Here is a 17,634-nt window from a genome sequence, read left to right as displayed (position 1 = left end):
TACATTTGTAAAAAAAAAAAACTATTGTCTTGTTACAAAATTAAATGTTATTGTCTGGGGTCTCTGGAGGTGAAAACTATAGGGTACAGAGATTTAAACCATCAGAGGGTTAAATGAGTCAGATGGTATTTCTTTTGGTAGTATATGTTTGGTACATCTACATATATATATTAACAGTTGAAATGTTGTGTTTTGAGTTGGGTATTAACAGTAAAATTCTCTCACAAAAACGACTCCAGAAGCCTTAAATAGCGTATTTTAAAGTATATTTTAAAGAAAATCTAGTTCCTACAGTATTTTTCTATACATCGACTCACTGGAGTCTCTAACCTGCAATATGCCCTTTAATTTCCGATTAGTCTTTTTTTTTTTGCAGTATTTTTTAAACAAAGCTCAAAACTGGGAAGTCAAACAAATCCATCCAAAATATTTTTTATGCATTTATTTATTACTTATTATTTTTAATGTAGGAATATACATGTAACGTACATTGGATTTAAAAGAGAATTCACATAAGACTGTAATAACCTCATTATTTTTGATGATTGTGTGCCTTTTAAGGTCGCATGAGTGCAAAACATCTACAAGTGACATTGGCAACCTAGAGCCTCGATTTAATTGCTGTCAGTGTGAACACACATTAAGGGTATGTCAAAATGTTCACTGATCTAAAATATTCAGCATAGTGACAATGTTATGACATGCCATCTTATTCCTATGAGATTTATTTCTCTTTTAGTATTTTCTCTGTTCACAGTTTGGCTTCGTCAGTGAGAAAGAGCATACAGCTTTTGAGCCACACTCTCCAGTCGTCCCCTGTACTCCACATTTCTATAGTTACACTGTGGGACTCTGTCCATTCCATACAGCAGACCCCAACAGCAGCAGGCAATCACTGCAGTACTGTCACTGTCTCCTGTAAAGAAAAAAGTATGCACAGGATTATGTTCAACAGAAATTAACAGTGTGTATGTGTATTTTTTTTTAGAGTTGCACTGCCTTTAGGTTGATTTTTTATATTGTATGTTGTATTTTACCTGCATGGAATAAAGGGTTGTGGAAAATGCATGGATAGCTGGATGGATAGTTAAAACATTTGGTATTAATATTTTGGTCTAATTTTTTATTATGTGTCTTCAACTACTATGTATTTGCATAAATACAATGTACATATTTTGTTTGCGTTGCATGGCGAAACTACGGAAGAGGATTAAGGCCAAGTAATATTAAAGAAGGCAGCGGCTATTTGCACTAAGTGTAAATAGCAATAGATGCTACTTACACTCAGTGTATATAGCAATTAGATGCTATTTACACTGTGCAAATAGCATATTTGTTTAGCGATAGATGCTGTTTACACTAAGTGCAAATAGTGATGGATTCTATTTACACTGCGTTAAAATAGATTTTCTGCTATTTATACTACTTATTGCAAATAGTGCAAATCTGCACCTCAGTATGGTAGTATATTATAAAACAGTACGCAATAATAAGGTATTGAGTGTAAATGATATTTTAATTCAAATTATTAAATGGATGCCACCTTACTGGGACAATAAAGCCCTCCTTACACCTACCCTAACCCTACCAGATACATTTATTTTAAATTTTTTGATTATTTTCATCATTTTTATTTAAAATAAATGCCTTTCTGATGCGATATGAGATTTGAAAATGGAGAAAAAAAAGTTTTGCAAAAGCGGGCTCGAACTGGGGTCAATCGCTTCAAAAAGCATTCGCCTTACCATGTACACCACTAAAACTGATGCTGAATTTTTTTTTTTTTTTTTGTGTTGACCAACCCGTTTTTTTGTGTTGACCAACACGTTAGTGGGCGGAGTTAGTGTAAATAGACTTTTCCAACAAGACGGGCTATTTGCAGTTAGTGTAGACACTCGATTAAAAAAGAAAACCATTTTGAGATTAAAGTCATTATAATTGTCACGAATCTGGTTCGTGGTCTTCCGTTCACTTGCCACCAGAGGTCGCTTTTGCATTATATTGACTCTCACAAGACCGTTACACTTAAACTGGACTTCAGTTCCCACAATCCATTTCACTCTGATTACACACACAGTTGCAGCCAATTAACCTTTTTTACACTTCCATGTTTCTGGCTTCCGGATTGACGCTTGCAGGGTAAAAGTTTTTCCTGTGACAACAGTGGCCATACTTCGAGTATCAGAGTCTTTTTTTACAAATTAGATCCTATGAAAATGCTTGAACTGCCAGTACTGTACTCTACAAAGCCAAACATTTCACAATTAACTGTTTGGTCAGCTCGGGTCATCACAAATACAAGTTTGTTTAATTCTAAATGGTGGCAGTTATAATTCAGTTAGCTTTGCCATTCTGTCCGTTTGGTGCTGGCTGTACATTATGACTCGCCACGTGATTTTTTCCCGCTATTATTAGGGCCCAAGCCAGTAAGGCGCAGGGCCCTATTGTTCCCCTAACGATTATTAGGGCCCAAGCCAGTAAGGCGCAGGGCCCTATTGTTCCCCTAAGGATTATTATTAGGGCCCAAGCCAGTAAGGCGCAGGGCCCTATTGTTTTTCTAAGGATTATTAGGGCCCAAGCCAGTAAGGCGCAGGGCCCTATTGTTCCCCTAAGGATTATTAGGGCCCAAGACAGTAAGGCGCAGGGCCCTATTGTTTTCCTAAGGATTATTAGGGCCCAAGCCAGTAAGGCGCAGGGCCCTATTGTTCTTCTAAGGATTATAATTTTTTTTTTTTTTTTTTATTTCAATCATCCGGGCACTTTTGGGGGCCTTAACGTGCCCGAAAACTCTCGAAAATTGGCACGCACATTGGAACCTGCGGCCATTAGGACGCCGCTGAGGCTGGGACCCGGGCGTGGCACAGGGGCTCTACGGCGCCCCCTGGAAAATTGTCAGAAAACTTGATGTATAGCTCACACATACTTGCACGTATTCATATGAAACTCGGTACACATATAGAACTCATTGAGCTGAACAACTTCCGCGCAGCATGTCATAGGCTCCGCCCAACAGGAAGTCGGCTATTCAGGGCTGTTTAAAAAGCGCATGCTCTGGAATTTGATATACTCCTCTGAGGATTTCCATACGATTGCCACCAAACTCGGTGAACATGATCTCAAGACATTGGGGACGCTAAATTGCGAAGATATTTTTGATATGTCGAACGGTTTGCCCGTGGCGAGGCGATGAAGTTATGGCGAAAAATGAGACCCAGGAAATGCCTAATAACGTCCACATACATTGTATGATGTTGATCAAACTTCAGTGATTTGTTCGTTGTATGATGCCGATCGGATAGATGTGACTATAATGACTGAAAGTTATAGCGCCACCAACTGGCTGCAGGAAGTGTGTCGTTTTCAAAATGCTTTGAATTCAGCATCTTATTTTTACTCGATTTGCTTCAAACTTCACCAGAATAATGTCAAAACACGGCCGATGTAAAACTGTGAAGGGAATATTGATATCTAAACTTATGTTGCCATGGCAACGTGTCAAAGTTGAAAATTCGTTTCTGGTGATTTTGAGGCAGATAACATGTTTAGAATGTCATGAAACTCAACACACATATGAGTATTAATGATAGTTAGACACTGGAAAAAGCTCATAAACCGGCGTGGAAGAGGCACTCTATAGCGCCACCTTTTGTCAAAAATGGGGGGGTTAGTTTTAGCTACAGACACCAAACTTGGTACATAAATTGTTCTTATTAATCCGGACAACTTTCTAATTTACAGTCATTAGCTACGACCAACAGGAAGTCGGCTATATTTATTTTAATGTGGGTTTTTTTTAAAAACGGGCTGTAAACAAATTAATACTCCTCCAAGCAGAAACACGGAAATCACACGAAACATTTTTTATCATGATGCCAAAATACTGAAGATGCTAAATTGCGGACGGATTTAGGATATCTTGAACGATGATTTAATGGCAATTTATTAAAGTTACAGTAAAAAAGATAATTTTTATTTTTTTTTATCTTTTAAGAGCAGCTTCCAAACACTTCATAAAAAATTACATACACAGAACAATACAGTCTGAGAATATGTGATTAATTTCATGAATTTACAATACACTATGCTTAGGAGAAAATTTAAAAACTATCAGAGAGTTGATATAATGCTTCTGAGTGAGAGGTCCTGTCAGCCTGCAGCTGAGTGAGGGGTGGGGGTGGGGTGGGCTGTGAGTGACTGTGTGAGTGACTGTGTGGATTGAGGCAGTGGGTGAGAGAGAGAAAGAGAGAGAGAGGGTCTGTTTTTTTAAAATCTTTAAAAAATGCTTATAAATCATTAAAGATTTTGATAACACTTTATAATAAGGTCTCAATTCTTAACATTAGGAAATGCAATAATTAACGTGAACTAACAATGAAAAATATATTTTTACAGCATGTTAATTCTTCCATGATAGTATGAACTAACAAAGAACTTTTTTTTTAAAGCATTTATTAATCTTTTTAATGTTAGAAAAATAATCATGTTCAAAAGATTAACTTTAAAATGTAATAATATATAAACACATTTTGGAATTAATATTCATCAACATTAAATGGTATATAATTATTAATGATTATATATATATAATGATAGCTACAGACACCAAACTCGGTACATAAATTGTTCTTATTAATCCGGACAACTTTCTAATTTACAGTCATTAGCTACGACCAACAGGAAATCGGCTATTTTTTTTTTTAATGTGTTTTTTTTTTTTTTAAACGGGCCGTAAACAAATTCATACTCCTTCAAGCAGAAACCAAAAATTCACACCAAACATTTTTTCACATGCTTCCAAGATACTGAAGATGCTTCATTGCGGACCGATTTAGGATATCTTGAACGGTGATTTAATGGCAATTTATTAAAGTCACAGTAAAAAATAACACTTTTCTTTTTTTTTATCTTTTAAGAGCAGCTTCAAAACACTTCATAAAAAATTAAATACACAGAACAATACAGTCTGAGGATATGTTATTAATTCCATGAATTTACAATACACTATACAGAGGAGAACATTTTCAAACTTATCAGAGTTCTCCTGTCTCTGTGCTTCTAATGTGTGCGGTAGGTGACTGGGTGGGTGACTGACTGTGTGAGTTCAGTGAGTGTGGAGGGAGAGAGAGAGAGAGAGAGAGAGAGAGAGAGAGAGAGAGAGAGAGAGAGAGAGAGAGAGAGAGAGAGGGTCTGTTTAAACTTCTCAATAAAATCCTTAAAAAATGCTTATAAAGCATTAAAGGTTTTGATAACACTTTATAATTAAGTCTCATTTGTTAACAGTAGGGAATGCATTAATTAACATGAACTAACAATGAAAAATATATTTTTTACAGCATGTTAATTCTTCATTGATAGTATGAACTTACAATGAACTAACAATGAACAAAATATTTTTAATATTAGAAAAATAGTCATGTTCAAAAAATAAAACTTTAAAATGTAATAATATATTAACACATTTTGGAATTGATTTTGATAAACATTAAATGGTATATATTTATTAATGATGTAAATTAACAACAGTTAAATAATGTTGTTTTTTAACATTGGTTAATTCACAAATAACATTAAATATTAACAATATATTTTTTACTTTATTAATTTGTGTTAGAAAAAATTATTCATGTTAGTTAATGGAAAAATAAATCATTAAAAAAAGCTTATAAATCATTAAAACCTTTGGTAACTATAATAATTTCTCATTTGTTAGCATTAGTAAATGCATTAACTAACATGAACTACCAATGAAAAATATATTTTCACAGAATTTAAAGTTTTATATGTTGTTCTGTGTGTGTGTGTTTCACTGAGTTGATGGTTTGGATTAACCCTTTAATTGCCGTATCCCTTAAAACCAAACTGCCAGAGGGTTACTGTGATGCTTGTGCTCGCTGGGCACCGTTTTATCGATGCCACCGGGGTGGCGTATGCTGACGGCTTGGGCCCGTCATCGCTGCTCGCAGCTATATTTATTTTTATTTTTTTTATTTTTTATTTCGACTATCCGGGCACTTTTGGGGGCCTTAACGTGCTCGAAAACTCTTGAAAATTGGCACGCACGTTGGAACCTGCGGCCATTAGGACGCCGCTGAGGCTGGGACCCGGGCGTGGCACAGGGGCTCTACGGCGCCCCCTGGAAAATTGTCAGAAAACTTGATGTATAGCTCACACATACTTGCACGTATTCATATGAAACTCGGTACACATATAGAACTCATTGAGCTGAACAACTTCCGCGCAGCATGTCATAGGCTCCGCCCAACAGGAAGTCTGCTATTCAGGGCTGTTTAAAAAGCGCATGCTCTGGAATTTGATATACTCCTCTGAGGATTTCCATACGATTGCCACCAAACTCGGTGAACATGATCTCAAGACATTGGGGACGCTAAATTGCGAAGATATTTTTGATATGTCGAACGGTTTGCCCGTGGCGAGGCGATGAAGTTATGGCGAAAAATGAGACCCAGGAAATGCCTAATAACGTCCACATACATTGTATGATGTAGATCAAACTTCAGAGATTTGTTCGTTGTATGATGCCGATCGGATAGATGTGACTATTATGACTGAAAGTTATAGCGCCACCAACTGGCTGCAGGAAGTGTGTCGTTTTCAAAATGCTTTGAATTCAGCATCTTATTTTTACTCGATTTGCTTCAAACTTCACCAGAATAATGTCAAAACACGGCCGATGTAAAACTGTGAAGGGAATATTGATATCTAAAATTATGTTGCCATGGCAACGTGTCAAAGTTGAAAATTCGTTTCTGGTGATTTTGAGGCAGATAACATGTTTAGAATGTCATGAAACTCAACACACATATTCATTTTAATGATAGTTAGACACTGGAAAAAGCTCATAAACGGGCGTGGAAGAGGCACTCTATAGCGCCACCTTTTGTCAAAAATGGGGGGGTTAGTTTTAGCTACAGACACCAAACTCGGTACATAAATTGTTCTTATTAATCCGGACAACTTTCTAATTTACAGTCATTAGCTACGACCAACAGGAAGTCGGCTATATTTATTTTAATGTGTTTTTTTTTTTAAAACAGGCTGTAAACAAATTCATACTCCTCCAAACAGAAACACGTAAATCACACCAAACATTTTTTCTCATGATGCCAAAATACTGATGATGCTAAATTGCGGACGGATTTAGGATATCTTGAACGATGATTTAATGGCAATTTATTAAAGTTACAGTAAAAAAGAGAAAACTTTAGTTTTTTTATCTTTTAAGAGCAGCTTCCAAACACTTCATAAAAAATTACATACACAGAACAATACAGTCTGAGGATATGTGATTAATTTCATGAATTTACAATACACTATGCAGAGGAGAAAATTTAAAAACTATCAGAGTTCTCCTGTCACTGTGCTTCTAATGTGTGCGGTGGGTGACTGGGTGGGTGACTGACTGTGTGAGTTCAGTGAGTGTGGAGGGGGAGAGAGAGAGAGAGAGAGAGAGAGAGAGTGAGTCTGTTTAAACTTCTCAATAAAATCCTTAAAAAATGCTTATAAAGAATTAAAGGTTTTGATAACACTTTATAATTAAGTCTCATTTGTTAACAGTAGGGAATGCATTAATTGGTGGGTGGTGATGGTGCAGTGGATAAGACACATGCCTTTGGTGTGAGAGACCCGGGTTCGAATCCACTGTGAGACACCAATGTGTCCCTGAGCAAGACACTTAACCCCTAGTTGCTCCAGAGGCGTGCGACCTCTGACATATATAGCAATTGTAAGTCGCTTTGGATAAAAGCGTCAACTAAATGAATAAATGTAAATGTAAATTAATTAACATGAACTAACAATGAAAAATATATTTTTCACAGCATGTTAATTCTTCATTGATAGTATGAACTTACAATGAACTAACAATGAACACAATATTTTTAATATTAGAAAAATAATCATGTTCAAAAGATAAAACTTTAAAATTTAATAATATATTAACACATTTTGGAATTGATTTTGATAAACATTAAATGGTATATATTTATTAATGATGTAAATTAACAACAGTTAAATAATGTTGTTTTTTAACATTGGTTAATTCACAAATAACATTAAATATGAACAATATATTTTTACTTTATTCATTTGTGTTAGAAAAAATTATTCATGTAAGTTAATGGAAAAATAAATCATTAAAAAATGCTTATAAATCATTAAAAGCTTTGGTAACTATAATAATTTCTCATTTGTTAGCATTAGTAAGTGCATTAACTAACATCAACTACCAATGAAAAATATATTTTCACAGAATTTAAAGTTTTATATGTTGTTCTGTGTGTGTGTGTTTCACAGAGTTGATGGTTTGGATTAACCCTTTAATTGCCGTATCCCTTAAAACCAAACTGCCAGAGGGTTACTGTATTGTGTGTGCTCGCTGGGCACCGTTTTATCGATGCCACCGGGGTGGCGTATGCTGACGGCTTGGGCCCGTCATCGCTGCTCGCAGCTATATATTTTTTTTAATTTTTTTTTTTTTTTTATTATTTTTTATTTCGACTATCCGGGTACTTTTGGGGGCCTTAACGTGCCCGAAAACTCTTGAAAATTGGCACACACATTGGAACCTGCGGCCATTAGGACGCCGCTGAGGCTGGGACCCGGGCGTGGCACAGGGGCTCTACGGCGCCCACTGGAAGATTGTCAGAAAGCTTGATGTATAGCTCACACATACTTGCACGTATTCATATGAAACTCGGTACACATATAGAACTCATTGAGCCGAACAACTTTCACGCAGCATGTTTTAGGCTCCGCCCAACAGGAAGTCGGCTATTCAGGGCTGTTTAAAAAGCGCATGCTCTGGAATTTGATATACTCCTCTGAGGATTTCCATACGATTGCCACCAAACTCGGTGAACATGATCTCAAGACATTGGGGACGCTAAATTGCGAAGATATTTTTGATATGTCGAACGGTTTGCCCGTGGCGAGGCGATGAAGTTATGGCGAAAAATGAGACCCAGGAAATGCCTAATAACGTCCACATACATTGTATGATGTAGATCAAACTTCAGTGGTTTGTTTGTTGTATGATGCCGATCGGATAGATGTGACTATTATGACTGAAAGTTATAGCGCCACCAACTGGCTGCAGGAAGTGTGTCATTTTCAAAATGCTTTGAATTCAGCATCTTATTTTTACTCGATTTGCTTCAAACTTCACCAGAATAATGTCAAAACACGGCCGACGTAAAACGGTGAAGGGAATATTGATATCTAAAATTATGTTGCCATGGCAACGTGTCAAAGTAGAAAATTCGTTTCTGGTGATTTTGAGGCAGATAACATGTTTAGAATGTCATGAAACTTAACACACATATCCATTTTAATGATAGTTAGACACTGGAAAAAGCTCATAAACGGGCGTGGAAGAGGCACTCTATAGCGCGACCTTTTGTCAAAAATGGGGGGGTTAGTTTTAGCTACAGACACCAAACTCGGTACATAAATTGTTCTTATTAATCCGGACAACTTTCTAATTTACAGTCATTAGCTACGACCAACAGGAAGTCGGCTATATTTATTTTAATGTGGGTTTTTTTTAAAAACAGGCTGTAAACAAATTCATACTCCTCCAAACAGAAACACGTAAATCACACCAAACATTTTTTCTCATGATGCCAAAATACTGAAGATGCTAAATTGCGGACGGATTTAGGATATCTTGAACGATGATTTAATGGCAATTTATTAAAGTTACAGTAAAAAATAGATTTTTTTTTTTTTTTTATCTTTTAAGAGCAGCTTCCAAACACTTCATAAAAAATTACATGCACATAACAATACAGTCTGAGGATATGTGATTAATTTCATGAATTTACAATACACTATGGAGAGCAGAAAATTAAAAAACTATCAGAGAGTTATTAAACTGCTGAGTGAGAGCTCCTGCCAGTCTGCCTCTGAGTGAGGGGTGGGGGTGGGGTGGACTGTGAGTGACTGTGTGAGTGACTGTGTGAGTTGAGGAGCTGGGTGAGAGAGAGAAAGAGAGATAGAGGGTCTGTTTTTTAAAATCTTTAAAAAATGCTTATAAATCATTAAAGATTTTGATAACACTTTATAATAAGGTCTCATTTCTTAACATTAGGAAATGCAATAATTAACGTGAACTAACAATGAAAAATATATTTTTACAGCATGTTAATTCTTCCATGATAGTATGAACTAACAAAGAACAATTTTTTTTAAAGCATTTATTAATCTTTTTAATGTTAGAAAAATAGTCATGTTCAAAAGATAAACTTTAAAATTTAATAATATATTAACACATTTTGGAATTAATATTGATCAACATTAAATGGTATATAATTATTAATGTTTATATATTTTTAATGATAGCTACAGACACCAAACTCGGTACATAAATTGTTCTTATTAATCCGGACAACTTTCTAATTTACAGTCATTAGCTACGACCAGCAGGACGTCAGCTATATTTATTTTAATGTGGGTTTTGTTTTTAAACAGGCTGTAAACAAATTCATACTCCTTCAAGCAGAAACACTGAAATCACACCAAACATTTTTTCTCATGATGCCAAAATACTGAAGATGCTAAATTGCGGACGGATTTAGGATATCTTGAACGGTGTTTTAATGGCAATTTATTAAAGTTACAGAAAAAAGAGAAAACTTTTTTTTTATCTTTTAAGAGCAGCTTCCAAACACTTCATAAAAAATTACATACACAGAAGAAGACAGTCTGAGGATATGTGATTAATTTCATGAATTTACAATACACTATGCAGAGGAGAAAATTTTAAAACTTATCAGAGTTCTCCTGTCTCTGTGCTTCTAATGTGTGCGGTGGGTGACTGACTGAGTGAGTTCAGTGAGTGTGGAGAGAGAGAGAGAGAGAGAGAGAGAGAGAGAGAGAGAGAGATATAAAGCATTAAAGGTTTTGATAACACTTTATAATTAAGTCTCATTTGTTAACAGTAGGGAATGCATTAATTAACATCAACTACCAATGAAAAATATATTTTCACAGAATTTAAAGTTTTATATGTTGTTCTGTGTGTGTGTGTTTCACAGAGTTGATGGTTTGGATTAACCCTTTAATTGCCGTATCCCTTAAAACCAAACTGCCAGAGGGTTACTGTGATGCTTGTGCTCGCTGGGCACCGTTTTATCGATGCCACCGGGGTGGCGTATGCTGACGGCTTGGGCCCGTCATCGCTGCTCGCAGCTATATTTATTTATTTTTTTTATTTTTTTTTTTATTATAATTTTTTATTTCGACTATCCGGGTACTTTTGGGGGCCTTAACGTGCCCGAAAACTCTTGAAAATTGGCACACATTGGAACCTGCGGCCATTAGGACGCCGCTGAGGCTGGGACCCGGGCGTGGCACAGGGGCTCTACGGCGCCCCCTGCAAAATTGTCAGAAAGCTTGATGTATAGCTCACACATACTTGCACGTATTCATATGAAACTCGGTACACATATAGAACTCATTGAGCTGAACAACTTTCACGCTGCATGTTTTAGGCTCCGCCCAACAGGAAGTCGGCTATTCAGGGCTGTTTAAAAAGCGCATGCTCTGGAATTTGATATACTCCTCTGAGGATTTCCATACGATTGCCACCAAACTCGGTGAACATGATCTCAAGACATTGGGGACGCTAAATTGCGAAGATATTTTTGATATGTCGAACGGTTTGCCCGTGGCGAGGCGATGAAGTTATGGCGAAAAATGAGACCCAGGAAATGCCTAATAACGTCCACATACATTGTATGATGTAGATCAAACTCCAGTGGTTTGTTCGTTGTATGATGCCGATCGGATAGATGTGACTATTATGACTGAAAGTTATAGCGCCACCAACTGGCTGCAGGAAGTGTGTCGTTTTCAAAATGCTTTGAATTCAGCATCTTCTTTTTACTCGATTTGCTTCAAACTTCACCAGAATAATGTCAAAACACGGCCGATGTAAAACTGTGAAGGGAATATTGATATCTAAAATTATGTTGCCATGGCAACGTGTCAAAGTTGAAAATTCGTTTCTGGTGATTTTGAGGCAGATAACATGTTTAGAATGTCATGAAACTCAACACACATATCAGTATTAATGATAGTTAGACACTGGAAAAAGCTCATAAACGGGCGTGGAAGAGACACTCTATAGCGCCACCTTTTGTCAAAAATGAGGGGTTAGTTTTAGCTACAGACCCCAAACTCGGTACATAAATTGTTCTAATTAATCCGGACAACTTTCTAATTTACAGTCATTAGCTACGACCAACAGGAAGTCGGCTATATTTATTTTAATGTGGGTTTTTTTTAAAAACGGGCTGTAAACAAATTAATACTCCTCCAAGCAGAAACACGGAAATCACACCAAACATTTTTTATCATGATGCCAAAATACTGAAGATGCTAAATTGCGGACGTATTTAGGATATCTTGAACGATGATTTAATGGCAATTTATTAAAGTTACAGTAAAAAAGATAATTTTTTTTTTTTTTATCTTTTAAGAGAAGCTTCCAAACACTTCATAAAAAATTACATACACAGAACAATACAGTCTGAGGATATGTGATTAATTTCATGAATTTACAATACACTATGCTTAGGAGAAAATTTAAAAACTATCAGAAAGCTGTTAGACTGCTGAGTGAGAGCTCCCTGCCAGCCTGCATCTGAGTGAGAGCTCCCTGTCAGCCTGCAGCTGAGTGAGGGGTGGGGGTGGGGTGGGGTGTGAGTGACTGTGTGGATTGAGGAGCTGGGTGAGAGAGAGAAAGAGAGAGAGAGGGTCTGTTTTTTAAAATCTTTAAAAAATGCTTATAAATCATTAAATAAGGTCTCAATTCTTAACATTAGGAAATGCATTAATTAACGTGAACTAACAATGAAAAATATATTTTTACAGCATGTTAATTCTTCCATGATAGTATGAACTAACAAAGAACAATTTTTTTAAAGCATTTATTAATCTTTTTAATGTTAGAAAAATAGTCATGTTCAAAAGATAAACTTTAAAATGTAATAATATATTAACACATTTTGGAATTAATATTGATCAACATTAAATGGTATATAATTATTAATGTTTATATATATATATAATGATAGCTACAGACACCAAACTCGGTACATAAATTGTTCTTATTAATCCGGACAACTTTCTAATTTACAGTCATTAGCTACGACCAACAGGAAGTCGGCTATATTTATTTTAATGTGGGTTTTGTTTTTAAACAGGCTGTAAACAAATTCATACTCCTCCAAACAGAAACACGTAAATCACACCAAACATTTTTTCTTATGATGCCAAAATACTGAAGATGCTAAATTGCGGACGGATTTAGGATATCTTGAACGATGATTTAATGGCAATTTATTAAAGTTACAGTAAAAAAGAGAAAACTTTTCTTTTTTTTTTTTCTTTTAAGAGCAGCTTCCAAACACTTCATAAAAAATTACATACACAGAACAATACAGTCTGAGGATATGTGATTAATTTCATGAATTTACAATACACTATGCGGAGGAGAAAATTTAAAAACTATCAGAGTTCTCCTGTCTCTGTGCTTCTAATGTTTGCGGTAGGTGACTGGGTGGGTGACTGACTGTGTGAGTTCAGTGAGTGTGGAGGGGGAGAGAGAGAGAGAGAGGGTCTGTTTAAACATCTCAATAAAATCCTTAAAAAATGCTTATAAAGCATTAAAGGTTTTGATAACACTTTATAATTAAGTCTCATTTGTTAACAGTAGTGAATGCATTAATTAACATGAACTAACAATGAAAAATATATTTTTTACAGCATGTTAATTCTTCATTGATAGTATGAACTAACAATGAACAAAATATTTTTTATATTAGAAAAATAGTCATGTTCAAAAGATAAAACTTTAAAATGTAATAATATATTAACACATTTTGGAATTGATTTTGATCAACATTAAATGGTATATATTTATTAATGATGTAAATTAACAACAGTTAAATAATGTTGTTTTTTAACATTGGTTAATTCACAAATAACATTAAATATTAACAATATATTTTTTAATTTATTCATTTGTGTTAGAAAAATTATTCATGTTAGTTAATGGAAAAATAAATCATTAAAAAATGCTTATAAATCATTAAAAGCTTTGGTAACTATAATAATTTCTCATTTGTTAGCATTAGTAAATGCATTAACTAACATCAACTACCAATGAAAAATATATTTTCACAGAATTTAAAGTTTTATATGTTCTGTGTGTGTGTGTGTTTCACAGAGTTGATGGTTTGGATTAACCCTTTAATTGCCGTATCCCTTAAAACCAAACTGCCAGAGGGTTACTGTGATGCTTGTGCTCGCTGGGCACCGTTTTATCGATGCCACCGGGGTGGCGTATGCTGACGGCTTGGGCCCGTCATCGCTGCTCGCAGCTATATTTATTTATTTTTTTTATTTTTTTTTTTATTATAATTTTTTATTTCGACTATCCGGGTACTTTTGGGGGCCTTAACGTGCCCGAAAACTCTTGAAAATTGGCACACATTGGAACCTGCGGCCATTAGGACGCCGCTGAGGCTGGGACCCGGGCGTGGCACAGGGGCTCTACGGCGCCCCCTGCAAAATTGTCAGAAAGCTTGATGTATAGCTCACACATACTTGCACGTATTCATATGAAACTCGGTACACATATAGAACTCATTGAGCTGAACAACTTTCACGCTGCATGTTTTAGGCTCCGCCCAACAGGAAGTCGGCTATTCAGGGCTGTTTAAAAAGCGCATGCTCTGGAATTTGATATACTCCTCTGAGGATTTCCATACGATTGCCACCAAACTCGGTGAACATGATCTCAAGACATTGGGGACGCTAAATTGCGAAGATATTTTTGATATGTCGAACGGTTTGCCCGTGGCGAGGCGATGAAGTTATGGCGAAAAATGAGACCCAGGAAATGCCTAATAACGTCCACATACATTGTATGATGTAGATCAAACTCCAGTGGTTTGTTCGTTGTATGATGCCGATCGGATAGATGTGACTATTATGACTGAAAGTTATAGCGCCACCAACTGGCTGCAGGAAGTGTGTCGTTTTCAAAATGCTTTGAATTCAGCATCTTCTTTTTACTCGATTTGCTTCAAACTTCACCAGAATAATGTCAAAACACGGCCGATGTAAAACTGTGAAGGGAATATTGATATCTAAAATTATGTTGCCATGGCAACGTGTCAAAGTTGAAAATTCGTTTCTGGTGATTTTGAGGCAGATAACATGTTTAGAATGTCATGAAACTCAACACACATATCAGTATTAATGATAGTTAGACACTGGAAAAAGCTCATAAACGGGCGTGGAAGAGACACTCTATAGCGCCACCTTTTGTCAAAAATGAGGGGTTAGTTTTAGCTACAGACCCCAAACTCGGTACATAAATTGTTCTAATTAATCCGGACAACTTTCTAATTTACAGTCATTAGCTACGACCAACAGGAAGTCGGCTATATTTATTTTAATGTGGGTTTTTTTTAAAAACGGGCTGTAAACAAATTAATACTCCTCCAAGCAGAAACACGGAAATCACACCAAACATTTTTTATCATGATGCCAAAATACTGAAGATGCTAAATTGCGGACGTATTTAGGATATCTTGAACGATGATTTAATGGCAATTTATTAAAGTTACAGTAAAAAAGATAATTTTTTTTTTTTTTATCTTTTAAGAGAAGCTTCCAAACACTTCATAAAAAATTACATACACAGAACAATACAGTCTGAGGATATGTGATTAATTTCATGAATTTACAATACACTATGCTTAGGAGAAAATTTAAAAACTATCAGAAAGCTGTTAGACTGCTGAGTGAGAGCTCCCTGCCAGCCTGCATCTGAGTGAGAGCTCCCTGTCAGCCTGCAGCTGAGTGAGGGGTGGGGGTGGGGTGGGGTGTGAGTGACTGTGTGGATTGAGGAGCTGGGTGAGAGAGAGAAAGAGAGAGAGAGGGTCTGTTTTTTAAAATCTTTAAAAAATGCTTATAAATCATTAAATAAGGTCTCAATTCTTAACATTAGGAAATGCATTAATTAACGTGAACTAACAATGAAAAATATATTTTTACAGCATGTTAATTCTTCCATGATAGTATGAACTAACAAAGAACAATTTTTTTAAAGCATTTATTAATCTTTTTAATGTTAGAAAAATAGTCATGTTCAAAAGATAAACTTTAAAATGTAATAATATATTAACACATTTTGGAATTAATATTGATCAACATTAAATGGTATATAATTATTAATGTTTATATATATATATAATGATAGCTACAGACACCAAACTCGGTACATAAATTGTTCTTATTAATCCGGACAACTTTCTAATTTACAGTCATTAGCTACGACCAACAGGAAGTCGGCTATATTTATTTTAATGTGGGTTTTGTTTTTAAACAGGCTGTAAACAAATTCATACTCCTCCAAACAGAAACACGTAAATCACACCAAACATTTTTTCTTATGATGCCAAAATACTGAAGATGCTAAATTGCGGACGGATTTAGGATATCTTGAACGATGATTTAATGGCAATTTATTAAAGTTACAGTAAAAAAGAGAAAACTTTTCTTTTTTTTTTTTCTTTTAAGAGCAGCTTCCAAACACTTCATAAAAAATTACATACACAGAACAATACAGTCTGAGGATATGTGATTAATTTCATGAATTTACAATACACTATGCGGAGGAGAAAATTTAAAAACTATCAGAGTTCTCCTGTCTCTGTGCTTCTAATGTTTGCGGTAGGTGACTGGGTGGGTGACTGACTGTGTGAGTTCAGTGAGTGTGGAGGGGGAGAGAGAGAGAGAGAGGGTCTGTTTAAACATCTCAATAAAATCCTTAAAAAATGCTTATAAAGCATTAAAGGTTTTGATAACACTTTATAATTAAGTCTCATTTGTTAACAGTAGTGAATGCATTAATTAACATGAACTAACAATGAAAAATATATTTTTTACAGCATGTTAATTCTTCATTGATAGTATGAACTAACAATGAACAAAATATTTTTTATATTAGAAAAATAGTCATGTTCAAAAGATAAAACTTTAAAATGTAATAATATATTAACACATTTTGGAATTGATTTTGATCAACATTAAATGGTATATATTTATTAATGATGTAAATTAACAACAGTTAAATAATGTTGTTTTTTAACATTGGTTAATTCACAAATAACATTAAATATTAACAATATATTTTTTAATTTATTCATTTGTGTTAGAAAAATTATTCATGTTAGTTAATGGAAAAATAAATCATTAAAAAATGCTTATAAATCATTAAAAGCTTTGGTAACTATAATAATTTCTCATTTGTTAGCATTAGTAAATGCATTAACTAACATCAACTACCAATGAAAAATATATTTTCACAGAATTTAAAGTTTTATATGTTCTGTGTGTGTGTGTGTTTCACAGAGTTGATGGTTTGGATTAACCCTTTAATTGCCGTATCCCTTAAAACCAAACTGCCAGAGGGTTACTGTGATGCTTGTGCTCGCTGGGCACCGTTTTATCGATGCCACCGGGGTGGCGTATGCTGACGGCTTGGGCCCGTCATCGCTGCTCGCAGCTATATTTAGGGCCCAAGCCAGTAAGGCGCAG

The 17,634-nt window shown here is 35.3% G+C and overlaps 1 protein-coding gene across 3 annotated transcripts in view; it reads right to left on the bottom strand.

Annotated features, from left to right (window-relative positions):
- Window positions 1-435: 435 nt before the first annotated feature.
- LOC306857858 (ADP-ribosylhydrolase ARH1-like) overlaps window positions 436-17,634 on the bottom strand; it is a gene marked incomplete at its 5' end in the record, with an annotated part of 191,497 nt that continues 174,298 nt past the window's right edge. For 2 of the 3 annotated variants that reach the window (XM_079398094.1, XM_079398093.1), the window contains one exon: window positions 442-916. In XM_079398094.1, coding sequence (XP_079254220.1) covers window positions 768-916 — 149 coding nt within the window. In that variant the 3' untranslated portion in view covers window positions 442-767. Of the gene's footprint in view, window positions 917-17,634 lie in introns of all 3 variants that reach the window. The other variant, XM_079398092.1, reaches the window with a different exon arrangement.

This window comes from Barbus barbus, assembly GCF_936440315.1.
Source record: "Barbus barbus genome assembly, chromosome: 38".
NCBI classification, from domain to species: domain Eukaryota; kingdom Metazoa; phylum Chordata; class Actinopteri; order Cypriniformes; family Cyprinidae; genus Barbus; species Barbus barbus.
The sequence above is the reverse complement of the archived record's forward strand: the minus strand, read 5'-3'. Positions and strand labels throughout refer to the sequence as shown.